The sequence below is a fragment of the Balaenoptera ricei genome, chromosome 5, assembly GCF_028023285.1.
Source record: "Balaenoptera ricei isolate mBalRic1 chromosome 5, mBalRic1.hap2, whole genome shotgun sequence".
Lineage (NCBI taxonomy): Eukaryota > Metazoa > Chordata > Mammalia > Artiodactyla > Balaenopteridae > Balaenoptera > Balaenoptera ricei.
This window is the reverse complement of record NC_082643.1, coordinates 69,723,881-69,751,367: the sequence shown is the minus strand read 5'-3', so window position 1 is coordinate 69,751,367 and position 27,487 is coordinate 69,723,881. Positions and strand designations below refer to the sequence as shown.

General features: G+C 43.4%; 1 protein-coding gene across 2 annotated transcripts in view; it reads right to left on the bottom strand.

The window, feature by feature from the left end:
* USP46 (ubiquitin specific peptidase 46) overlaps positions 1 to 27,487 on the bottom strand; it is a 63,323-nt gene that overhangs the window by 26,729 nt on the left and 9,107 nt on the right. For both annotated transcript variants that reach the window (XM_059923027.1, XM_059923028.1), the window contains exons 2-4: positions 9,904 to 9,984; positions 7,206 to 7,419; positions 5,551 to 5,780 (exon numbers count right to left, since the gene is read on the bottom strand). In XM_059923027.1, coding sequence (XP_059779010.1) covers positions 5,551 to 5,780; positions 7,206 to 7,419; positions 9,904 to 9,984 — 525 coding nt within the window. The remainder of the gene's footprint in view (positions 1 to 5,550; positions 5,781 to 7,205; positions 7,420 to 9,903; positions 9,985 to 27,487) is intronic.

Genomic DNA, 27,487 nt, shown 5'->3' with positions numbered 1-27,487 from the left:
CTACTGAGTCAATTTTAACCTCTGCAAACAAAGCAAGAAGGGGCATACAGTTGGTACTTAATAAAGCAGCTCTTTAGACAACCTTTCGGCTTCTCAGTCTTAAAGCCACTGAGAAGCACTGAAAACCACAGATCTGCAAAGCAAAAACTCAGTTGAAAGAGAAAAGGTGGAAATTAACAACAACAACAAAATTAAGCTCCAACTGGCCCAGCAAATCGTGTGATCCAAGCAGAGGACAACCAAGGGAACACTGAGGCTAGACTGGAAAATCCCCACGCCTCGGTTCTGGAGTGCCTTGGTTAAGGTTATCTGGGACAGTCAGCACTGAATGACCCCCTTAAAACTGTCTCTCCAAGTCTACTGCAGAGTGAAACCGTTTGTCTCCATAAACCCCTCAGTTGACATCTGCACTGCAATCACAGGCAACATTTACAAAGGGTGAGACCCAGAAAAAGAAAAAAATTATTGTCTGAAAGCATGAAGACTGGCACAAAGGGTTTTGCACAATTGGAGGAACTACCAGCTGAGGCCGCCCCTACAGCAAGGCTCCCCCAGGGGCTAATTTGCTGCTCCGGATCTAGTGCAGTTCAATCCCACTGTGAGTGTTCACTAATGGTCTTGGCAATTCTGCTGGAAGCGCTCTGTAAAGGCTGCTTGCCCTGGGCAGAGGATGTTACTTAAACGGGGCCCCATATTTCTCATCCTGTGAAGGAAAACTTTAACTTTAGGTCTTCTTTTACACTAAGTTCTCAACATTGTACAGTAACAACAACTAAAAAGCCTGCAGACTATGCATTTTCTTAGAAAGTAGAGGGCTTTCTAACAATTAGAGCTTTCTAAAAATGGAAGGCATCGCCTGGGAAGATTGAGTTCCCTATCTCTGGAGAGGATCCAGCAGATGCTGGTGACCAACTGGCCAGGACGTCACAGAAGGGACTCGGGCACTGGGAGGGGAAGGATTAGGTGACTCGTAGGATCCCGTCCAGTTAAAGGATCTAAGAAAACGGAGGTGATTATCCAAGTAACTCCAGAGCGGGGAAGGTGGGAAGCACTCCTGCCTCAAATCTAATCATTTCAGGGGATAATAAATGTAGGTTTCTCAGAGTGCACCATCCTCCACAAAGACACACCCACACACTCTCATCCTCTTCCACAAACGAAGTATAAATGGTTGGAATCCCACTAAAACAAACTCTATGGTATGATCCTAAAGTTGTGGAGGAATCTTTGGGCACAGGCTTCCAATCCATGGTAACCCTCCACGAGAAAACAGGCTCCGTAACAGCTTCTGCAATACAATTATCTGCGGGTGCAATATTTGCATTTGTTGGGATCAGCTGACCTGTCCTTAGACAAAAAAAGAAACTACAAATGTGACTGAGCCTTTCTGAAAATCCACACAGAGAATCACAAGACGGATGTAGTTAACTGTTAATTTCAAAGACAACCAAAAGGATTAGACCAGCTGTACAGTCTGGGGCAGGTTTCCTGGCTAAATGTAGAGATGTGACGCCCCATTGTTCTGGTTCCTGTATCTAAGCTCACAGAATACTCTGTACTCCTTCACGGAACTTTGCAATTGTAACCACAAAATGAATTATTCACTTTGTTATTAATGTCTGCCTTCCACGCTCAAAGTTTCAGAAAGGCCAGGCTCTCACTGCATCCTCAGTGTCTATACCTTTACTTAGCAGATGTGGGAAGAAAAAAAAAAAGTATTTATTGAATAAAAGAATACTCATCAAAAAAAATAAAAATAAAAAAAATAAAAAAATAATAATAATAAAAAAAAGAATACTCGTCTATACAACAGCCACTATACTACCAAAGTGAAGAGACATCTGAGAATAGTGGGTATAGACAAGAATGCAGAGAATAAGAATGCTCATGCACTGGGTGTATAAAATGGTACAACCACTTGGGGAATTTGATATTTTCTAATGAGTTTAATGATAAGCCCATCTTATGACCTAACAAATCTACTTCTGTGTATATATCCTAGAGAAACTAGATTTATGTGCACTAGATTATATATGTATTAGAATGTTCACAGCAGCATTGTTCATAGTTGCCCCAAGTTGGATACAACCAAATATCCACCAACAGTAAAATGGATTCATGAATTGTGGTATATTCAGGCAATGGAATACTATATGACAATGAAAATGAATGAACTAAAGCATCATGCAACAGCACACATAAATCTCACATGGGATAGTGAGGAAAAAAACAAAAACAAAAACAGGACACTAAAGAATACACACTGCATGATTCCATTCATATAAAGAGCAAAAAAAAAAAGCCAAACTGAACTATTTATTTTAGGGATGCACAGGTAAGTTTCGAGTTCTACCAAACATTCAAAGAACAGATAAATCAAAATGTATACATACTCTCTCAAAGAAGATAAAGAAACTGGAGGCCACTAATCTACTTTGGGCAGGAGAGTAACATGGAAAAGGGCAAGAGAAAAGCAAGAAAACCCAGTAGGAAGTTACTGCTGTAGTTTAGTTGAGACTGCCAGTCAAGAGCTGATGGGTTCCTCTACCCTTCTAGGTTCTTCTGGCTGCTCTAAAAAAGTAAATTGGCATGAGACATTAACAGGAGAAAGTGGCAATGGGTGGCCTGAGCCAGTGTGGGAGCAGGAGGGATAAAGAGAAGCAGAGGATTAAAGAGAGACACAACAAGACAGGACTTGGTGACAGAATAGATACAAGAGGTAAGGTAAGGATGGTACCAAGGAGTACTCCCTTATTAAAAGAAGGGAAGAAAGCAAAAAGACTGCAAGTCTGCAGATTATACTATGTACAATATAGCCCTAATTTTGATGTTTAAAAAAGGACATGAACTTACTCTAAAAATAGATTTAGTATCAAAAAGAATAAAAAAACTGCAATGGATTAAAACACATAAAATGTTAAAACTCATGAGTTCATCACAAAACTATAATGCAAAAGAAGGAAAAGGAGATGAAGGGTTCCAAAGGTTCTAGCATTGCTGGGAAAGTGGAAAGAAAAACAAACCAAGTTAAGGATGTGTATTGTAGTCTCTAGAGTAACCTCTAAAAGAATTTAAAACTAACAACAACAACAAAAAAAAATAGAAAGGAAGGAAGACAGATGTTTCATTGATACAAAGAAAGGCAAGAGGAAAAAAAAAAGAATATAAAATAGGTGGGTTAAATAGAAACAAAGAATAGGATGGTAGAAACATACTGCCATTTCACAATACAAGTTAAACACCACAGGATGTTTCCAGAATGTGGGAAATTCTTTCAGACAAACAACCTGATTTCTTCAACAACTAAACTACAAGGAAAAAAAAGGAGGGGTGGTAACTCATAGATTAAGATACATACTGACCAAATGCGATGTGTGGACCATGTTTGGATACTGATTTGAAATAACCAGCTGCTTTAAAAAAAAAAGTGACATAATCAGAGAAACGAACACTGAGTGAACAATGATTTAAAGGAATTCTTCTTAGGTGTGAAAATGGCATTGTACCAATGTTTTTTAAAAAAAGATTTCTTACCTTTTGGAGATATATAACAAAGTAATGAAGAAATTACAAATGAAATGATGTTACCTGGGACTTGCTTAAAAATAGACCAGTTCAGTGAAGTGGGAGAGGGCGTGAAAGGAAAGATGATTGAGATGGGCCAGTGTGTTAACAATCATTGATCCTCAGTAATACACATATGGGATGTATTATACTATTCTATTTCTGTATGCATTTGAATTTTACTGGAATATAAAATATAAAAGAACAGAAGGAGAAAGGGAAGGAGGAGAGATTTCTAGATAGATAAGTATGTGTAGAAAATGTTTTGGCAGGATATATTTCAAAATGTTTAAATGGTTATCTCTGGGCTAACGTGATCACAATTTTTAGAAAATGTTACAAATTTATCATTTCTGGGTGGGCAGTTACTGGTAACTTTTAGTCTCTTTTTGCTTAGCTATGTTTTCTAATTGTTTCTACAATGAACAAACCAGAATGCTTCAAAAATTGTTTAGAAGGATAGAAGACTGCCAAAAAACAAAGAGCCTCCCACTTAAATCCACATTTCTTAACCATTTCTGGGTGCCAGTTCCTTTTCAGAATCTGATGAAACTACTGTCTCTCTCCCCAGAAAGATGCACAGTCCTACAGAATTTTTCATATGACGTTATTAAGAAACTCTGAGACCCCAGATGAACCCATACTTTCTATGTTATTAGTAGTCATAATAAATAGTAATAGTTGGCTTTTATTGCACAGTTGGTATGTGCCAAGCATGGTTCTAAGTGCTTTCCAAAAGCTAACTCATTTAATCCTCCTAGCAACCCTACAAGACAGGCACTCTCATCATCCCCAATTTACAGATGAGGAGAGTGAGGTCAGAGAGGGTGAATAATTTGCACAAGGTCCCACAGCTGCTGACTGGCAGAGCCAGCATACAAACTTGGCAGCCTGGCCCTAAAGCCTTTAAAAAGCTTTTTTTTTTTTAGTTAAAGCTGGGCTTTTAACTACCACATTAAGAGGCCATTCATAGAGTTAAGTCAAATACACAAAGCCAAGGCAACATCCTGAATCACGCCCTGGAAAATGTCTTCAAATTCAACTAACACTAAGTGCCTACCTACCATGTGCCAGACTCACCCAGACACATAAGCTAACCCAGCCCTGGCAACAGTGCTGTCAGGGACTTGTCCCATACACCCAGCTAACTGCTGGAAAATCAGAAGTCAAGCCTGGGGGCTTCCCTGGTGGCGCAGTGGTTAAGAATCCACCTGCCAATGCAGGGGACACGGGTTCGAGCCCTGGTCTGGGAAGATGCCACATGCCGCGAAGCAACTAAGCCCATGTGCCACAACTACTGAGCCTGTGCGCCACAACTACTGAGCCCACATGCCGCAACTACTGAAGCCCGTGCGCTCTAGGGCCTGTGTGCTGCAACTACTGAGCCCGTGCCTAGTGCTGCTCCACAACAAGAGAAGCCACCGCAATGAGAAGCCCATGCACCACAAGGAAGAGTAGTCCCCGCTCGCCGCAACTAGAGAAAGCCCGTGCACAGCAACGAACACCCAAAGCAGCCAAAAAAAAAAAAAAGTCAAGCCTGTCTTCTGATTTCAAGTTCACCATACACAGCTGATTCCCTTTATGTTGGGGCGGTGGTCTGTTCTAAGTCACTCATGACCTCCCCGTGGCCAAACTCATTTCAAGATAACCAGTGGAGGTCCAGTTCAATACTTCCAATTGGTAGACCCTAAAATTAGCCCATGATGCATAGCAATCTAGTCTTTGAGATTTTCCCTCGTCACTCTGCTTCAGCCAGCTGAGACGTCTTAGATGCAGACATGCTTCCAAAAGTTTGCATCTGAGGTTCATACACATAAACAGAACAGTCTGCATATACTGAAGACAACTGCTAGGTGCTATGATACCACACCACGCTCACGCACAGGATAGGTAGTACAACTATACACAAGCAGATTACACTCACGCAAAGGATAGTTAGTACAACTATACACAAGCAGATTACATGAAAGCCCTCCTGATGCTTACAGTTTCACAGTTCAAGCATCGAGTTTCATTGGTGAGCGTTCCCTGAAAAATCTCATGGACCCAGGTGAGTTCCGGTTTATTATTCTCCGCAGGTTCGTTCATGTTGCCATTTTTTAATTTTCCGTTTTGTTTCTCCTGTTTCTTCTCCTCCTGCAGGATGTCCGCAATAGTGTTTAGCAAATAATTTAAAAATTCGTGAGCATCCTGCTGCATGTAGTTATCAAAGAGATCTGGAAAGGAGAGGGTCGGTATTTCAATCTCCAGCTCTTGAAAAGCAAAGAAAATGCTAATTTTGCAAACCACACTTCAATTTTTATATTGAAAGAGTGGACAGGTATGGAATATATTCACCTCTGTTTTGCAACTTCAATGGATAAGTTTTTAAAAAATTTTTGTTCACTTCCACTTTTTACCACCCACTGAGAACTAAATTTCCCATATCTTCCTGAAGTCATCATATATATAAAAAGCTACCAACATTTTTATTTGTTCTACAAAAAAAAGAGAAAAAGAAAAAGAACAGGAATTACTTGATAAACTCCCTGATAAAATATCAATCAGTATTTAATATGATGTGACCACCAATGATCAATTATTCACTTCGTAATTTAGCCAGAGCAACAGGGTCCCTTCCCAAAGATCATATTAAACCCTGGACCAACCTGGAAGCAGCTTAAGTGAAACACATAAGGGAGATGAGGGGTATATATGAGAATGTACCTATCTGATAGTGTTCTGAAACCAAATACAAAAGATTCCAGCAGCCTGTACTGTTCCCTGCCATAAGGACAAACAATCAAGAGATGAATGCAGCTGTGAAACTTCATTATTAATTATGTTCACAAGGAGACTTGGGAGGGCTCTGCTTCCTTCTCAGATTATTTCTATTCTGGTGTGTATAAACTACAACAACTTCAAAAGATGGCAATCAAATTAAATGAGACTTTATAAAACAAACATCTGATTAACTGTGCAAGTCTGTTGCAGTAAGGCTGAAATATAGGCTAAACACAAGTTGCCATATCAAATATTTCTATAGTCATAAAAATTACCCATGCAAGACTTCTGGAATAACCTCATCTCTACCACCACTTCTCACACACAAAAAGAAGAATATAGAAAAAAAAGAAGAAAATCAGGTGACAGCAGGACATTTTTTATCACAGAAAAATATCAGTTTGATATCCTTCAACTTAGTTAGACAAGTAAAAATCAAAGGTATTATTTTTAAAACAGCAGAGGCTCTGATTAGACAATCTGCGTTTAGTTTAATCACTTATGACAAGTTTATAAGATAGTACTATTTTATTCAATTATTGCATCAACCTATGTATTCCAATCAGTGTCCCGCCTTGGGCAATTTCTCCTCTTACAATGATCCTACCCAGAAAAAACTCCTTCCAATGTGGAGCAAAAAGAAAAGGTCATTCCAAAATGGAATGATAAATTTGAATTTTTAAGTATATTTTTAATCCAGTTTTGTTTTATATACTGGGTGGTAAAGGAGAAATATCTTTTCAAATGATATTTGAGTAGTTGGCCATACAATTTTCCCATTTAAAAAAAAAAAAAAAAGGTTTCGTTTTGAGGATATACAGAACTGTCAGTTCTCCTTATTTCAGAGCCTGAAACCCATGCGTCTCCATGCTACTCACCATTTTCTTTTCTCAGCCTCGAAATGAACTTCTTTGGTGGGATCACGCCAACCTTCTTCTTCTGCGTGGCGATGCTGTGGAAAAGGTCTGCCAGGCACGTCAACAAGTTTTCCTTCTTTTTTTGCTGGGCCTTGTATGCCAGCACATTCTCCCGGAAGGGCCGGCAGAAGTACAAGGCCTGAAGCACGGAGTTACAGTAGCATGTGTTTCCGAACTGCCAAAGGACAACAGGGATGGTTCAAATCAGGGTCCGGGGCTGCACCACCTCCGAACCAGGTGGGGCGAGGGAGAGGGCCACCCTCCGTGTGAACCAGCCCAGATTCCGCGTGTCACAGCCCTGCTCACGGTGGTAGAAGGCCAGTATGCCACTCTGAACACCACCAGGGAAATGAATGCTAGTATATGCAAGCCTGGTAGCTCTCTAGCCCATAAAAGTCTCTAAAATGATGAGACGCACTCGGCCTTGATTTTACAAAATCTAATGAAACTTTCTGGTGCTTAAAAAAGAGAGAGACACTGAAGAAGAAAAAAATCGACATGATGTGGAGACGCAGAAAAGCAGCTGGCTACACAAAAGATGTCACAGGCAACACATCAAAACTCCTATGACAGGGAAAATAAAAATCCCAATCAGAAAGAAATCCAGGAACTAGGAACCACTTGCTCAGCTAAAACAGTCTTCACTGAATGGGAACTTGTTTTAGTTTCTCTCTTTCAAGATTCCAGCACGCCTGCCATTGGCTTCAGACCACATTTCCTCACTTTCTCCAAAGCAACCTTATTTCTGCCAAAGTAGCAATTGTCTCAATACAATAGTACCACCTAGTTCCTGGTCTCCTGCAATCTGATTAGGGCCCACAGAGTAATATTCTGACCTCTCAAAAGCCACGGATACTCAAGATTATGATTAACGAGGGAAAAAGTCATCATCTCCCTGGTTTTCAACTGACTATGTAACCAACTCTGTGGGTGAACATGTAGCTGAGACATTCACTTTAGAATTTTTCATGCACATTAAAATGCAAAGGAAAACGATCTAAGGAAATCAGAAGATTAATAACAGATTACTAACTGCTGTGTAAGATTAAAATAGAATATGAACATCTCAAGATTGGTTGTTGGCTTGTGTGTCATCTGCCCAAGAGCAAGGCAGTTGCACCACCATCCTTAACGTGACATTTCTACGTATGTTAAGATAGAACACTTCCTATTTTTATATATTTTAATCTACTTTGACACAATTACGTAATTAGGCAAACCTCTTTTTAAAGAGAAGCTGTAACTTTCATGAATTACCATTCGAAATAAACATAAATGAAACTATTAATAAGTTTAGGTCTCACAATGCTTCCACAGACTAGGAGATGGCCTTAGTTCTTTTTTCCTCCATAGTCTGCACTTGTCTTTTCCCTGCACAAGGTAGAATTCCAGCAACTTGCATAACTATCCTCACAGAGCTTAAGCAAGAGGCCTTTGCACTATGCCTAAAAAAACTGCATTAAAATTAGGAGTCAGTATTTCATCAACACAATGTCCTATATTCCAGTACTGTGGCCTCCTCCTACCATTCTTTTCTCTGTTACTCAGTACCTCACCTTCACCCGGACACCCTTTAGTAACACTTGGCCCTGGGCCAGTGTACAATGTCTGGGAAAGAAAAGGAACTAACATTTACCGAGTGTCCACAATGTGCCTCAGCCTCATGTCAGTACCTTCAATAGGAGCTCTCATGGATCCTTCATTATAGGCCAAGAGGGAGAAACCATTATGATCTCCATTTTACAGAGGGGGAAATGGAGACACAGAGAGGTCAAGTGACTTGCCCAAGATCGCACAGCTAGTGAACGGCATAGGCAGAATTCAGACTTAGGTCTGTACTACCGCAAAGCCAACGTCCACTCCATTATCCCACAGGCGGCATTCACTCAGAGAATAGTCCCAGTGGAAATTACCACCTATCACACCTGAACTGACAGACCACACTCAGAGCAGTTGTTCCAGAAAACCAGGTGCTTATGAGTTGACACCGGATGTCACTTAAATCCTCCACCCCAGAGAGAAAGGATCAGGTGGGGAAGAAAGCTTATGAGGGTGGTGGGCAATACTGCCTTACTACTTGGTCATAATCAACTTGTCTAGGACACAGGCCCTGGCAAGTATGGCCATCTACAAGGAGACCATTGCTGAACACAAGCAAAATGAGGCCAAGGGATTTTGAGATAAACTGGCCCCAGTTTTCCCCTGACTCCCCACCCATGCTTCAAATACCAAGTTGTGCTGTTAAGTAGCTACTGGTGATGAGCTGGAAACTCTTTCGATGCTCTGGTTGAACTGATGCATACTGAAACAAAGCTACCAAGGAGCCCACCCAGATGGTGAAGGGAGAACATACAAAAGCAGATATTGCTACGAAGGCTAATAATATCACTGTGAAATGTATGTGTGCAAAAGAAATCTTTTAAAGCACAGGGGAAAAAATGAGAATCTGACCCGATAATGCACTAATTAAATACTTCCTTCTGGGGCAACTCATACTTTCAAAAACTGGACTAAATTTCCCCCACCCCAATATTTGCCACATATGGTAACCAAGGAGTATGAACGGTTATTTAAAGCTTGATAATAACGAAAATGGGAATGGAGTTGCTTCAAGAACTCTAAAACATCTGATTAAGATAGTACATTTTAAAATACTTACATTGACCAATCCGAAGTAGTGTTCATTGATTGGAAACTGCTCTGGACCAATGTCTTTTTCCAGAGCAGAGGCATTGGTGCCCTAAAAGAGGAAAATAACAAAAGTTCTGTTGTGTGTAAAATAGACAAGAAAGCAAAATGATACTTGAGAGAGGCCACTATTGAGACCAGCATCTCCCCGGGTGGCCTGGAGTTTGGTGACGGTCACGCTGAAAGAACAGGTGTCAGAAGTAAACCGTAGCTGAGGTAATGACATCAGCCTACTCCTCTCCTCATCCAACCTCATCATCCCCTCAAACCTGTTCTACCCGGCTTCATTATCTTCTATTAGGAAAGGAGGTTTGGGACAGGCAAATCAGCAGATCATCACTCAGAACTTCCGAATAAAACATTCTAAGCTCAGCCAGCTGCAGCAGCTTTCATACTACTGGTGTATAGAATCGTACCACCACTTTCAAAGTCAATAGCATCATCCTGATAAAGATTTATCTACCGTGCACCCACTATGTGCCAGGTACTATTCTAGGCTCTGACAACAGAACAGTGGACAAAGACAGGCTGAAAGAAAAAGCAAGTACACACTGGACAGTACATCAGAAGGTGACAAGTGCAGTGAAGAAAAACAAGGCAGGAAATGAGGGTGGGGACTCCAGGGAGTAGGGGGTGAAGGGGAGGCATGGAGGGGGAAGGAGTGGAGGGTAGATCATTGCAGCTTTAAATAGGGTGCTCGGGGGGGCCTTACTGAGAAAGTGAAATGTCCAAGGAATATTGTAAATAATGGAGAAATACAATTTAAAACCTAACAGTCCCCAAATGCATCAAATTGGTAAGCCATGGGTACTCAAGTTCAACACTCCAACATGATGATAATAAGTTCCTGGGTACTCCCACTATATGCCAGGAACTGCACTATTTATTCTCACAACATCCCATTAGGTTAAGTACTTACTATCGTAATCCCCATTTAACAGACAGGAACTTAAGACTTCGAATGGTTAAGAACCTGCCCGAAGATCACACTCAGTAAGTGGCAGAGCTAGGACTTGAAGCCAGGAGTCAGACTTGGGAGCCCACGGTCTTAACCAAATGCTATGCAGAGCAATCCTATGACAAAACCATTTACTGAGCCCCGTTAAGGGCCAAGGGGTCATTGGCAAAAGCACACTGATTATCACTGCCCCCCCGGAAGGCCTGGAGGAGTCTGCTGGGATTAGGAAAAGCGAACAAAGTTCAGTCCAATCAGGTGAGTAGTTTGGGGGTGGGTAGGACCACAGGCCCCATGTATACCCGTGGCTCTAACATCATTCTACAGCTTCTCACGTCCTCAGGCTATCACGGAAGACTCACAGCTCACAGAATCTCAGAGATTTGGGAGACAGGTATTTTAAAAAGAGACTGTTATGTTTTGTAAAAACTAAATCTGCTGCTGCTACTTAGTCTGGGTTCATATAACTAGAATCTCCCATCACAGAAAGAAATGGCCAAAAGGTGGGCTGAGAACCAGTTAAAATGGTCACGTGTCAACAAGCAAACATGAAATGCAGAATAACTCAATTCTAAGCAAACACAATCTCAGCAGAAATAGTACATTCCATCCCCTTATCATAATATCCTTTGTTTCCACTTGTTTTCTAGGTCCACTATACTGTTCCACCAGTCTAAATTCCTTTACCCGTCATCGGAGACCTTGAGTTTAGCGGTCATCTTTGTGCACAACAGTTTCACTATCTTTTCATGGCGGCGGGCGGGGGAGACAGGGTTTCATTGCCTTCACAACAATGTGACTCCATATACAGGCTGAATTTTTAAAATAGTACTTATATTAAAGCCAGGATTTTATGGTATAGACAAAAATCACTAAAAGTTTTCAATAAAGCTACATCTCGGGGCTTCCCTGGTGGCGCAGTGGTTGAGAGTCTGCCTGCCAATGCAGGGGACACGGGTTCGAGCCCTGGTCTGGGAAGATACCACATGCTGCGGAGCAACTAGGCCCGTGAGCCACAGCTACTGAGCCTGCGTGTCTGGAGCCTGTGCTCCGCAACGGGAGGGGCCGCGACAGTGAGAGGCCCGCGCACCGCGATGAAGAGTGGCCCCCGCTTGCCACAACTAGAGAAAGCCCTCGCACAGAAATGAAGACCCAACACAGCCAAAAATAAGTAAATAAATAAAAATAAATAACCCCCCCCCAAAAAAAGCTACATCTCAATCATAAATCGATGTAAATAATGTGTATTAAATATACCCACAGCCATTTTTGAAACAACATCAGAATATATGGCTTAGAGCCCAGGAGGAATGTCAGATATAAAAGTATAGCACATGGAGACAGATCTCATTAAATCTAAAGATTCAATCCATGACTTCTGTTATCTGGGAATTCTTGGATGGGGTGCTTTTTTCTATCTTAATATTTTCCCACTGGAGAGGGAGCTGGTGGGGGGGTGGCTTGCTGTGACTCAGGCTAAGTACAGTGACCCAGGGGCTGTGCTTAAGAGGAATAATACCCTGAGTGGGAGGAATAAGATAATAATAATTATTATTATAATAATATGATAATACCATGGAGGTAGTAGGGCAGGAGCACCCCCAGCACAGCTCGGGGGAGAAGAAAGTGAGCTGGCCGTGTCTTCAGTGAAACCTGGCCCTCCCTCCGGTCAGGTCTGCTCATCCCCTCTCACAGCCCCCGCACACACAAGGTCTGGAAGGGTCAGGAGGGGAGGTCAACCGGGCTCTGATCCCCAGAGTCGCTTCCACACCCCTGCACTGTCACCCATCTCGTCAAAACATCCACCCTCTGCAGCCCGTGCCTCCCAGCACCGTACAAACCCCTTCCTTTCTCCTCGTCTCGCCTGACCCCTCCAGGCCCCGACGACCTACCTTTACACCCTACCTCCTGCCATCGTGCTGGGTGGCTTCAGGATCCACGTGGCGGCGCCTTCCCATACCCTGCTCTCTCAGCAACTCATGTCCTCTTTTCTAGCTGTCTTTTATTTCACTCCACTCCAGCTACCCACTCCCAAAGACGCACCCCGGATCTGGTCGCCACCCCAAAACCCAGCCAGGCTGGACTCTCTGTCTGCCGGCTCATCCCATCACAGCCACACGTACACCCGCCAGGACCCGTCGCTCCGCTCCTTTCTCATTCAGCTTAGAGCCCATGGATCATGATATCAGTGGCTCTTATAAACAACCCTTACCTTATCCTTTGCTCACACCACCTGGCAAAAAAACCCACTCAATGGGAACCAAATTATTCACCTTCTCTGAACATACGCCCAGACAGATGTGCAGTGCTAGGGGGGAGAAGTCGCACCTCAGGCTGACTGCGTTCGCTCGAACTCACCAAATTCAAGCGGCCCACGTCCCCACATTCCAAGAGCCTTTCTCTCTGATGCACTCATTCTCCACTCCACAGCGACCATTTCCAAACTTCCCCAAGCGCCTCAAAACTCTATACCTCTCTGCCCCTCTCACTGGCTTCCCACTCAACAGGAAAAAGAAGAAAAAGAAACACGTTAAGCCAGCAGAGAGGAACTCTCCTAATTTCACACTCTCAAACCTTCAAACCTATGCGCCTACCTCTCTCAATGACGGAGACCTCGCTCTCGTGCAGGTCAATTGCTCCCGCACTATTAGATCCTGCCCGGCGGAATTTAACATGCCTCCGTGTCTCTCATGTTAAAAATACACATACACGTCTTCTTCCCACCTCTCCAGTCCCCACCCTCTTTCTCACCTCCCCTTCATAGCTAAACTTCTTTAAACAATTGTCTATTCTGACACATTTACAAATGAATCAGATGATTTCTAAGATTTATTTCAAATGATCCAGTGGGGAGAAGTGGGAGGTGGGTGTGTGGGGCTTATTATACTATTCCATTTATACTTTTACATATATGTTTACACGCAGAGTAATGGTCTCCCAAAGATGCCCAGGTCTTCATCCCCAGAACTTGTGATGATGTCACCTTACATGGCAAAGGTAAATTTAGATTGTAGAAGGACTTAATTTGCTAATCAGGACTTAATTTGACCTTAAAATAGAGGGACTGCCCTGGATTATCCAGTTGGGCCCAACGTAATCACAAGCATCCTTAAAAGTGGGAGACAGAGCAGAACAACAGACCGGACCGCTATGATGTGTGAAGGACTCAACTTGCCTTCGCTGCCTCTGTAGGCAGAGGAAGGGGCCAGGAGCCAAGGAACCAGGCAGCCTCTAGAAGCTTAAAAGGCAAAAAAAAAAAAACAGTTTCCGCTAGAGCCTCCAGGAAGAACACAGCCGCACACTGCCTTCATTTTAGCCCGGGCGGGCCTAATTCAGACTTGTGACCTCCAGGCTATCAGGTAATATACTTGTGCTGTCTAAGCCGCTAAGTTCACGGTAACTTGTTACAGCAGCAATAGAAACTAATACGATACATCTGAAGTTTTCCATAATACTCGCTAAGACCTGTCTCTATTTCCTCACCTCCCCAACTCTCCTCAAAATAACCCCTTCTGGATTCTACCCCAGATGAGCTCCACACATGGTCAACTCAGGAAGACACATTTAGCTGTTGGCTTTCTCCAGGTGCTATCTAAGGCCCTCTTCCCTCCCTCCATGCCTCTTTCTGTAGAGTCCAGGCAATAACCAGGCTTCAATCAGCAGCTACGTGCCAACCATTTCCAATGCTTCACCTTCATCCCAGAAAAAAGCTCACTTCTGAGCTCATTCAGGAGGGGTGAAGACCCATTTCCACTTGCTTGTCTCACAGGCCCTCAAAATCACTCTACCCCAAACCGGAGGGCTACGCCTTACGTCCTCCTCCACACTCGACACCCATCCACCACAGCATACTACTGACCGATTCACTCTCCTTAAATCTCTCAAATCCCTTTGCTTCTCTTGAACCTCCTGCCACCAGTGAGACCAGGCCACCAGCATCTCTCATCTGAATTACAACAGCCTCCTAAATGGCCTCCGACACCCGCCTTGCTCACCTCTAACCCCACCATCAACATGGCAGCAAAACTGCTCTTTCTCAATACAAATCTGCTTTAAAATGCTCCAGTGACTTCCACTGCTGTCTCCAATGTCACCTCCTGCCACCCATTCTCTCATACACTTGGCCTACTAGGATGGCCTTTGTTCTGGTCCTCAAATACCTCAAGTTCCCTCCCATCCATCACCTGAATGCTCTTCCCCTGCTTCTTCACCTGGCTGTACCCTATCATCCTTCTCAGGGAATTCTTTACCGGCCACCCCTAGATTCAGGTAGTCTCTGTAATGGATAGAATAATGGCCCCTCAAAGATGTCCACACCCTAATCCCTGGAACCTGTGAATATGTTAACTTATGTGGCAAAAGGGACTCTACAGGTATGATTGATTTAACAATCTTGAGATGGGGGTGGGGGGCAGTTATCCTGGATGCCCTCAATGGGCCCAGTGTCATCAAGGGTCCTCATGAGAAGGAGGCAGGAGTATCAGAGTCAGCGAGGAGATGTGACGATAGAAGCACAGTTCAGAGAGAGACCGGAAGATGCTACACTGCCGGCCTTGATGATGGAAGGGGCCCAGAGCCAAGGAGTGCAGGCAGGCCCTAGAAAATGGAAAAGACTCCCCTAGAGCCTCCAGAAGCTGTGCAGCCCTGCCGACACCTTGATTTTAGAACTTCTGACCTCCAGAGCCCGAAGAGAATAAACTCCTGTCATTTTAAGCTGCTAAGTCTGTGGTCCTATTTTACAGCAGCAACAGGAAACTAACACACCCCTCCCCCAACAACCTCCACTCTCCACTCATAGCATACTGTCTCCCTTACAGTGTTTACTCCAATTCTTATTTATGTAATTATTAATATCTGTCCTATCCCCTCAACTACATGTCTCACAGGAGCAAAGACTTATGTCTGACCTGCTTAATACTGCACTCTCAGAGGCTAGCACAGATTAGGCCCAGGCCTGCTGGGTGGGTGGGTGGATGGATGGATGGACGAATGAGTGGATGGTTGGTTGGATGGATGCATGCATAGATGGGGATGGTTAGGGCTGTGCGAGTTGCTTCCATGTCCATGATCATTTGGACACAGGTGTGTGAGCTCTCCCGATCTACTGTTCAGTGAGGCCTACATGGTGCCCTCTTCCATTTCCCCATTCTCCCTTCCCCTTTATAAATATACACCCTAGGAATTCCTTCCCATGGATACAGAATGTCACTGATACTGACATTTGGAACCAAACTCTTGCTTCACATGCTAGCATTTTCCATTGGTAACATGAATTTTTGTGCATCTTTAACAGATTTTGGAGTTCTCTACGTTAAATGTAAATCTCTGTATGATAAAAGGACACACACGTGATGGGGAATGTTTCATGAGAGGATGATGGTGGGAGCTTAAAGATCAACTAGACAGTATAAATCGAAATTTTAAACGAGCACATCCTTCAATCCTGCAATTCTTCTTGAAGCAATTTGTTCCACATCTATACTCACACAGGTAGAAAAGATACAGAGACTACAGCAAGGACCAAAATAATCCAGGCCTGGCTTAAACAAGACGGAAGTTTAGTTCAAGAGGAAGCAGCACAGGCCTGATACGGCAGCTCTGCAGGGCCGGGGACTCAGGCTCCTTTTATCTTGTTGCTCTGTCATCCTCAAGAATGTATCTTGGGGACCAACATGGTCACTCCAGCCCCTATCATCAAACAATCTCCGCCAGGGGGAAGCAGACAAGACAGGGAGAGACTGCGCCTTCCCTTCTAAGAATGTTCCTGGAAGTCGCATGCATCATCTTTGCCCATGATCCTGATGGCCAGAATCTCACCCAGCCACACGGCCACACCTAGCTGCCAGGGGAGCCTGGCAAATGGGCTCTATAACCAGCCAAAATTAGAGATGGAAAAAGGATACTGAAGGAACTATCAGCAGGCAACATCTCAGATGGTCCTCCCCGACAAGGTTTGCAAGAGGAAAAAGTTGGAAATAACTGGTTAAATAATTACAGTAATAAATAGGATGGAATACCAAGTAGCTACTTAAAAAATAAAGCTACTCTATAGGTATGGCTATGAAAATTTGTCCAAGATACAGCGATAAGTATCAATAAAAACGTGTGAGAGAGTAAGTGTGTGCACAGGACAATTACTGGAAATGTCCTCCTTTCAAGCAGCAGACGCTGAGCCCTCTTCGTGTCCAGCACGACTCTACTTCTGAGGGACACAAAGGGACAGAGCGGCTCGGGCCTGCCTTCAACACCTACATTCTAATGGAAGTTCTACAACGAATACTTGAGAAATTATTAACACTTGTCACCAGTGTCTAGGAGTGGGGCTGGCAGATGACAAGGCTACTGGGGGCTTTTTGTTTTCTCAACTGTTCAAATTTTTTACCATGAGCATGTATTATTTTTGTCATAAAAAATGTAAAAGAAAGTTAGCAAACTAATATCCTGCAGACCAGTTATCTAAGGCCCACAGCACACAACTCAGAGCTTTATTTGGCCATTTTTCCCCCCAGTATGAATTTGCTTTCCCCTCTCTTGGCCTTAGCTTCCTGGCTGAGAGGTGGGATATTCAGCCTGCCTATGGCTCAGGTGGCAGAGAGAATCAAACAAAACGGGGAACATTATCAGCACTATGTAAACTGCAAGGTGTGCTGCAAACCCAAGAGCCTGCAGTTCTACTGCGGGCACCAAGCACAGTGACACATAAGGCAAACGGGAGGCGCTGAGAATAACTGACCAGATGCTGAACAAAAAAGTAATCTATAGCAGTAAATCACAGGGTCTGGAGGTGTAAGAAACACATTTCTCATTTTCGTCAGTAAAAAATTTGGTAACCTTTGAAAACAATGCACCGCACTTTATTAAAAATAGAATCTGGGCTGGGACAAGTTCCAACAACAAGACTGTAATGCTAGCTCTTCACAGCACTTCTGAAAGCAACTGTGTGACTGCCAAGGGGTGCTACAAAAACACAAAACCAACAATAACAACAACTTGGGGAGGATGAATCATAAATGTATAAGACGGGTATAGAAAGGCATTTCTTTTAAAGCAATTTTAAAAGCAGTTTATAGGAAAACATGTTAGAATGTCTTCCTTCGGGGGAGGGGGGGAAGAAGACAGATTCTTGCCCAGGAGGATATAATCAGAATGATGGCACTGCTAGGTCTATAAAAACCAATGAGAGTATCACCTCACACCGGTCAGAATGGCCATCATCAAAAAATCTACAAACAATAAATGCTGGAGAGGGTGTGGGGAAAAGGGAACACTCTTGCACTGTTGGTGGGAATGTAAATTGATACAGCCACTATGGAGAACAGTATGGAGGTTCCTTAAAAAACTAAAAATAGAACTACCATATGACCCAGCAATCCCACTACTGGGCATATACCCTGAGAAAACCATAATTCAAAAAAAGAGTCATGTACCACAATGTTCATTGCAGCACTATTTACAATAGCACTATTTATTTCCAAAAATGGAAGCAACCTAAGTGTCTATTGACAGATGAATGGATAAAGAAGATGTGGCACATATATACAATGGAATGTTACTCAACCATAATAAGAAATGAAATTGAGTTATTTGTAGTGAGGTGGATGGACCTAGAGTCTGTCATATAGAGTGAAGGAAGTCAGAAAGAGAAAAACAAATACCGTATGCTAACACATATATATGGAATCTAAAAAAAAAAAATGGTTCTGATGAACCTAGGGTCAGTACAGGAATAAAGACGCAGATGTAAAGAATGGACCTGAGGACACGGGGAGGGGGAAGGGTAAGCTAGGACGAAGTGAGAGAGTGGCATGGACATATATACACTACCAAATGTAAAATAGATAGCTAGTGGGAAGCAGCTGCATCGCACAGGGAGATCAGCTCGGTGCTTTGTGACCACCTAGAGGGGTGGGATAGGGAGGGTGGGAGGGAGACGCAAGAGGGAGGAGATATGGGGATATATGCCTACATATAGTTGATTCACTTTGTTATACAGCAGAAATGAACACAACATTGTAAAGCAGTTATACGCCAATAAAGATGTTAAAAAAAAGAAAACCAACGAGAACACTGTATTATATGCAGGAGCCTAAACCAAAAACAGAGACCAGGAAGGGGTCTTGGAGATCAGCTCCATTCCACAGATGAAAAAAACCAAGGCCCAGAAACATAAACCTCCTCCCCCAATTCTGCATCCTAAGGCAGGCAGGATCTCTTTCAAGTTTGTACAAAGTGGAGAAAGGCCCGAAATAACATGTCAGGATTTCTAAGTACACAGAGAAAAAGTCACTGATTATAAACCATGAATTAAAATATATGACAGGGGAGGTGAATATTGTTGCTAAAACTACATTTTAAGTCTATATTCAAAAAAGGCTATTTTACTTATCAAGTACGTTTTCAAAGTGCAAAAGTACATAGAGGACTAATTCTCAAAAGCACTAGTATTCCCAGACTGCTGATGACAAAAGGTCATTCCTAGAGCCTTAAGGAGAAAGTGAAGCAAAAATGAAGTAATGCAGCTCAAGATTTCAGGATGAGTCAGGAGCCACTTGCCAGAATTCAAGGATGGTTAAGGAGGAATTATAGTCACTGGCTTCCAGCCATAATTAGTAATAACAATAGACATCACAAAAATAACACTTACTGTGTCCAGTCACTGCTCTGAGGGTTTGATGTATATTTTCCTCATTTTAATCCTCACAATAATGTTGTGAGGTGGATGTCATTATTGTCTCCATTTTAAAGATAGGAAAACTGAGGCACAGAGAGGGTAAGTAACTTTATCCAAGTTCACACAGCTAATAAGTACTGGAACTAGGTTTGAACTCACACCATCTGACTCCAGAGTGTATGCTCCCAAGCACTACACAATATTGACTCTCAAGGTGGCAGGGTCCCCTCAGAGCCCCAGAATTGCAGGAATGAAAAACCGAGGAAATAGAAGGGGTCACAGAGTTATACAGGTAAACCCCTACCTCTGAGGCACCATTCAAAATATTCTAGAATGAGGAGCACAGGTGTCCTTCTCTGTAAAATCACCACAGAACACTGCAACCTGTTTAAAGAGAATATAAAATTGAGGTTGAAAATCAGGAGAAACTCGAGATGTAGTCAAGAGGAAATAGATTTTTTTTTTCAAAATGGTTTCAGGCTGTGGATTTTTATCTAGCCAAATAGGAAAAGAAAATAATATTGTTTAAAATAGGAGAAAGCGAAAACAAGATCAAAAAGCAGAAATGAGTTCTAAGAAGTAAACCATTTTACACCTAATACTAGAAAAATGTGCTCTCTCACTTCCCTAACTTCTAAATTTTTGTATACATACTGACAATAGAAGGAAAAAAAAAAAAAAAGGAACAGAAAGAGAAAGGACCCACCAGAAGTATGCAGAACAAAATGTGTTAATACAGTTCATCTCTCAGTGCTGGGATTATTTGGGAAGGGTGAGTGGGGAGAAGTAGTATGAATTATATATCAGGGAAAAAACTGCCATTATTTTCTTATCCAAAGAAACTGGCAAAGCATCTGTTGTGCCTCTACAGAGACAGAAATGCAGATTGCAATTCTGAGCCTCCTGGCTCAGAACTAGTATGGCCAGTTCTCTGGCCCCTCAGAGCCGTCCCCTCTTTCCCCGCATCTCCTACTCAGCATTTGCCTTCAATGTCACTTCTTCAAAACTACCTTCCCTGACCCTTCCCTCTCTCAGAATCCTGTGTGTCTCTTCATACAACTAATCACAATTTGTAATAACTTAGTTATTTGTGACTATTTAACACCTGTCTTCCCACTGGACCACAGGTTGGCAAATGACAGTCCATGGGCCAAATGTGGCCCACCAACTGTTTTTGTAAATAAAGTTTTATTGGAACACAGCTGCGATCACTCATTTACTTATGGTAGCTACTTTCACAGTACAACAGCAGAGTTGAATAGCTGCGACAGAGATATCATGGCCCACAAAGCCTAAAATATTTACCATTGAGCCCTTTACCAACAAGCTTGTCAACCCCTACACTAGACCATAAACTCTATGAGGACAGGGTTATGACTGACTGGTCTCCTAGGACCATGCAGAACATCTGGCATACAAAAGCACTTACTAAATTTGCTGACTAAATAAACTTGGTAAACAGGGTAAGCAGTATGTGCCGCTCGCTGTTCAGAGAACCTCACGTCTCTGTATTCATCGACTCCACTGTCTGCCAACCAAGACAGTCCCACTTACTGTCCCCATGCCACTCATGCAAGAACAGAGGGAACCTGCTCGGGCTCACTCAGCCCGTAAAGGCAGCGCCAGGACTCAACCCCAGGCCACTCTGGTCCAGAGCCTGAGCTCCTGACCACAAGTCAGAGAAGATGGTCTTCTCATTCATACAAAATTTTAGTAATTCCTTAGCTGCAGGCGTAGAGACAGGGCAGAGGGCCGCTGCTTCTGAGAGTGTCCTCTTCGGCTGCTGGCCATCACACACCACCTAACCACGGGCGGGCAATACCCAGAGGGGCTACGAATGCCACCCGTCCTGCTCAGAGAGCGCACATCACCTGGTCCCATCGAGCAACACTGACACCCTCCCTCCAGGTAAGTCACACACTCACACTCACTATCCCCATTTCATAAGGGAGGGAAATGAAGTTAATGGAGGTTAAGTAACTGGCCAAGGTCAAGTGTTAGCATGAGGCAGAGGTCAGCTGTGAACCCGCAATCTTAATACCATCACGACTCCAACTCCTGGCTCAACAGTGCTCCTCTGCCTCCCTGCAGGCTTCCACAGGAAGGCAGTTAAAGGGCATTTTCATTCTGCACCAGGATAGCACGTCATTTCCATGCCTTATACGATACTGGGGAGAGAGAAACAACTCTGGAAAAACCCTCAACGTGACTTCACTTGATGATGTAACGCAGAAGCAAAAATGCCTGCAACTGAAGAAAGATGACCCTGGGACACATAATGATCCCAAGTCATCATAGGAAGGACAGTAAACAGCAGCTAGAGCCTCTGGCTTGTAAAACAACTCTCTTTGTGGCTAGACGCAGCATAACAAAGTCCTCAGGCAGAGATGACATTTCAACTCGAAAGGAGAACGAAGAGCTGGGTCTGTCTTCTAGCGGAAGGCGGAGGAGGAAGTATTTCCCCAGTCCCTGGATTCAGTGACCTGGAACCAAGAACCTCACTCCCAACCCAGTGTTCTGCAAAGGCACCAAGCTGCCTCCTCGACGATGAGGTCTCTTAAGCTCCTACTTTACCCAAAGGGACCCTTCTCATCGTTCCCCTGAAAGGCAGCATTGGTGTCGCAGGGTCCTGGCAAAGCCCCAGGTCAAAGAGGCCAAGTCCTCAAATTTAACTAATAGGGTGATTTCAAGTACTTCCCTCATCCCCCTCTCTAGTTCGAGCTCAAGGTCTTCATCAGTGAAAAACCAGGACAGCAGTATCCCCACCTCACAGTGTGGAATCCCTGCCCTTGCATCGGTACTGCACCATCAGAGATATTTTAGTCTAATGTACTGAAACCACCCTGTAATGTATTGATTATGAAATATAAAATATAAAATTCTGTGCTCTCTTCTCCCCTCCCCAGACAGGATGGCAAGGGGAGAAAAGAAAGGGAGCAGGAGGTCTTCACAGCGGTACTGCTCAAAGCGTTATTGCTCTGCCCAGGAGCAAAGTTCAGAAACTGAAAACGTGTACAATGAACGTACCGGGTAAGTTTGCACCTGTCGAGTTTAGTAATAAAACAACTGGACTTGGTGTTTGAAGCATCTTTGAGGTTTCTATTCCACTTTGCAATTAATGTTTTATTGTATTTTACAAAAGTATCAGTCTGTGACAGATTGAAAATAAAAATAAAACTGATCCTTCCCTACAGACTTTGAAAATAATTGCCAACAGCAAAACAGTTAAATGAAATTGAGCTTGTTTTCTGAAATGTGTGAATAGCTGCTCAAGCTCACTCCTAATATGAGAAATGCAAACTAAAAATATACCAAGACACCATTTTTTCCCCCACTGGCAAAGATAAAAAAGCTTTTGGATAGCACCCGACTTTGGCAAGGCTGTGGGCTACGAGAGTCACACATTTTGATAGTGGAGGGCAATTTGGCAGTTACAAATGCATCAAAAGTTACAAATGCAGATCCATTTCTAGGAAGTCAGCTGACAAGATACACCCCAAAGTATGCAAAATGACGTAGGGACAAAGTTGTTCCCTGCAACCTTGTTTGTAAAAAAACAAAGACTGGAACACTACCTTCAAGCCCATCAGTTGGGGGCTAGTTAAGTGAATTCAATATGTTCAGGCAACTGAATACTCTGCAGCCATAAAAAAAGAATGAGGATGCTCTTTATATACTAGCACAGACCCAACTCCAAGATACAAAAAGCAAAGGGCAGATCAAGACTGTTCAGTATATGCTACAAGCACTATTTGCATTTTTAAAAACTAGGAGAGGGCTTCCCTGGTGGCGCAGTGGTTGAGAATCTGCCTGCCAATGCAGGGGACACGGGTTCGAGCCCTGGTCTGGGAAGATCCCACATGCCACGGAGCAACTAGGCCAGTGAGCTACAACTACTGAGCCTGTGCGTCTGGAGCCTGTGCCCCGCAACAAGAGAGGTCGCGACAGTGAAAGGCCCGCGCACCGCGATGAAGAGTGGCCCCCGCTTGCCGCAACTAGAGAAAGCCCTCGCACAGAAATGAAGACCCAACACAGCCAAAAATAAATAAATAAAATTAAAAAAAAAAAAAAAAAAACTAGGAGAGAAATATAAACATTCTTGCTTGGGTATGCATAAGATACCTCTGAATAGAAGTGGAAGAAACAGCAAATACTGCTGGATGCCAGAGACAAGAATTGGATGTCGGGTATAACTGCAACATACATCCTTTTGTACAATCTAAAATTTCTACCATGTAACTCATATTCACCTTTTCAAAAACTTTCTTTAAAAATTCTTTTTAAAAAGGAAGAAACTGAGCTTAGCCGCCTCACGTGTTTTTGTTAGGAATACCTAATTGTACACCAGATAACACAAGAGGGTATGTTTATGCTTATCGGATGACTGAAAACCGTTTACTACATGATGTGCCCTCGTTACCAGGAAAGGAAAAACACAGTATCCTGACTGATGATTACAGAAGCTTTGCCACACACCCTCAGTCCTGCGTCTTCCAACAGCACCTCAGTCGGAAATCACAGCTCCTTCCTCCTTTTGTCTGCTCCACGCACTTCCCCTCCCCAGGCCTGTCTCAGATTGAAAGCCACAGTGAGCTTACAACATGCTAAGTTCATCTTCTCGGCACTGCTCACCAGGAGGAATGGCTCTCATACAGACCCAGAGACCTAACTCACCTGCCCGATGCCACAAAAGCGACAAAGTGTCAGGATCAGGATTGGAATCCAGGACCTCGGATCCCGAGATCAGGGCTCTTTCCACTACAGCCTCTGGACTCCTTTGCTCGTGGGAAGGAGGGGGCTCTACAAGAAAACTGCAATAAAATGGCCAAGCACGGGGCAAAGCGCTAGACACAAATGATGCCACTTACGCCCCACAATGCCCCAGGGAGGGAAGTTCTCTCATCACCCACATGCCACGGATGAGAAGCAGAGTCTCCGACAGGGTGGATGATGGTGAGCTCTCACGCCCGACCAGCCAGATCCCATCCACACGCTGACCTGCCTAGGGAGGAAGCTCGCCAGCCTGCCGTCCGCAAACCAGTTTAACAGGGCTCCTCCAAGAGCCAGTTAGGTGAACCACCATAAAGAACCTCTTATCTGAGCCGACGTCTCCTGAACTACAGAGCATGAATGCCCAAGGGAGGGGAGACAATCTTAGGTGGCACGAATATGAACATTTTTAACTTTAGCAGCTACGCTTTTGATATGTATTAAAAAAGCACATAACCAGCGCATCAAACCCGTTCCTTCCCAGATGTCATAGCACAGAATGAGGCCAAATTAAAAGAAGCTGAACAGATTTAAGGACAGCTACTAAATAAATAAGTTCAGGTGGTTCTGAGATAACAATGAAAACGTGAAGGGCAACAAACTGACGCTTGAGAATCACTGGTCTAAGGGAGTGGATCCAGTCCGTGGCTTTTCTCTAGAGGAAGAGAAGCTTGGGAATACCCCAGCACACAATACACAAGAGTTCTAAATGTCACTTTATTTGTATTTATTTTATTTTCATCCGCCCTCTACTCTCCACACCACCTGGCCTCTCTCAGATGGATGAGGCAGGACCCCAGTTAGCAAAGCATCCTGAAAACTTGTATCTAAATGACAGTGTCCTGTGGTGGCTTAACCTTGGGTTGACCACAGGCCTAGTTTGCCTTGAAGAGCTCTGATTACACCTATAGATCAATTAGTATCGAATAATTAGTTTGAGCGTGCCCCCTCTCACTTTAAGTGTCTGACCTGGGGAAGAAATTGGAGAGCTGACTGGGAGAGATAATGACCTCTTTCTAGCCCTTCACACTCAAGAAACAGTGAGAAGGGACCCCCACTTCCCCAGCACCCGCAGTCAGAATCGCACCATCTGATGAATTTTGCCTCTGCTCTTCCTCAACCTCCTTCCCCAATCCTATGTTTCCCAAAATGCCCACTAAATGTAGATGGCAGGTCGAAATGAAAGGATCCCATGGGCTCCTGCAATACCAACAGCTCCGTGCTTTGAACAAACTGAAGGAAAATGTTCATTCGCTAAAAGAGAATTATGAAAAAGTAATACGTGTGAGGGCATCACAGCTCACAAAACGCTTCCGCAGGCAAGATATCCTTTGAGTCTCCAAAAAAAAAGCTGTGAGGAGGGTATTTCATCATGCCATTTTGTGTTGGAAAGAGATGGGGAAACAGGCCTTGAGAATTACCAAGCAGGATTTAAAACCCCAAACTGCTCCACTTTAGAGCTGTATGGAAAAAAGAAATTGTTTTCCTTTTCTCCCTAGGGTCTTTTTTTTTTTTTTTAAATTTATTTATTTATTTATTTATTTTTGGCTGCATTGGGTCCTCGTTGCTGAACACAGGCTTTCTCTAGTTGGGGCGAGGAGGGGCTACTCTTCGTTGTGGTGCGCGGGCTTCTCATTGGGGTGGCTTGTCTTTGTTGCAGAGCACGGGCTCTAGGCACGCGGGCTCAGTAGTTGTGGCTCGCGGGCTCTAGAGCGCAGGCTCAGTAGTTGTGGCGCACGGGCTTAGTTGCTCCATGGCATGTGAGATCTTCCCGGACCAGGGCTTGAACCCGTGTCCCCTGCATTGGCAGGCGGATTCTTAACCACTGCGCCACCAGGGAAGTCCCTCTCCCTAGGGTCTTAAGTGTGCTCCCCAAACCAGGAGCATCTGGTCACGAGAGGGGATGCTAGAAAAGCAAAATCTCAGCCCCACTCCTGACCTACTGAATCAGAATCTGCATTTTAACAAGACCCCCAGGTAACTCCTGCAGACAAGACAATTTGAGGAGGGATTTCCCTGGCGGTCCAATAGTTATGACTCCGAGCTTCCACTGCAGGGGGCACGGGTTTGATCCCTGGCCAGGGAACTAAGATCCCACATGCTGCACGGCATGACAGGGGGAAAAAAAAAAAAAAAAAGACAATTTGAGGAGCACTGCTTTACTGCAAGGCAATCCTTCCATTCTCCCATGCTGCATCTCTTCATTCATTTATCCAATAATTATTTACTGTGAATCTACCACACTGTGTTGAATGCTGGGAAATTCCCAGTGAATAAGATAAACATAGCTCCTGCCCTCGTGGGGTTGCCAGTGTAACACAGTGGTTTTTTCAACCTTGGGTGCTGATCAGAATCAAGGGTGGCACTTAAGGAAAAAATGCAAGTGCCTAAAACCCACTCCAGACCTACCTACACCTCCATACAGTCAGAAACTGAGATTGAAGCCCTAGGTGCTGCCTATCAGACAAGCTCCAATTCATGCAACTACCTTGGAGAACAATTTGACAATATCTAGGGAAGCTGCGGGTGAGCGTATCCTAAAAGCAGCATTTCCACTTCCAGGACTATATCCTGGAGAAATGGAGGCATGTGTGCAAAGAAGACAGGAACAAGAACATTCACTGCAGCACTGTTTCCAGACAGAATATTCTGGAAACTATCCAACTGTCCCTAAATAAGGGAATGAATAAGTAAACCATGGTGAAGTCAAAAAATACTGTTAAAGAGCCCTTAGAATGAATAAATAGAAAATAAATAGATGTACATGTGTCAACATATTCTCGAATATAATTGTTGAGTGAAAAAAGATAGTCACAAAGGCTATACAGTTTTACACACACTGATATACTGCTTATGGATTCATAAATAGAAGTATAAAGACATGCATGGTAAACACATACCATCTTCAGGAAAATCGTCAGTTCTAGGAGAAGGGGATAGGAAAGAGATAGGGGTGGTTAGCGATTTTTTTAAAGTAGCATATCTAAAAAATGATCTTAACCAAATACGATTAAAGTATAAGTCTGTTAAATCTGAAGGGTTGGCATTTGGGTATATAACATATATTAAATTACATTCTTTTTTTCCATACTTTTTTGGGTGCTAATGTTTTGTGATTTAACTTCTTTAAAATTTCTTTCAAAAGCTTCACAGGGGGTG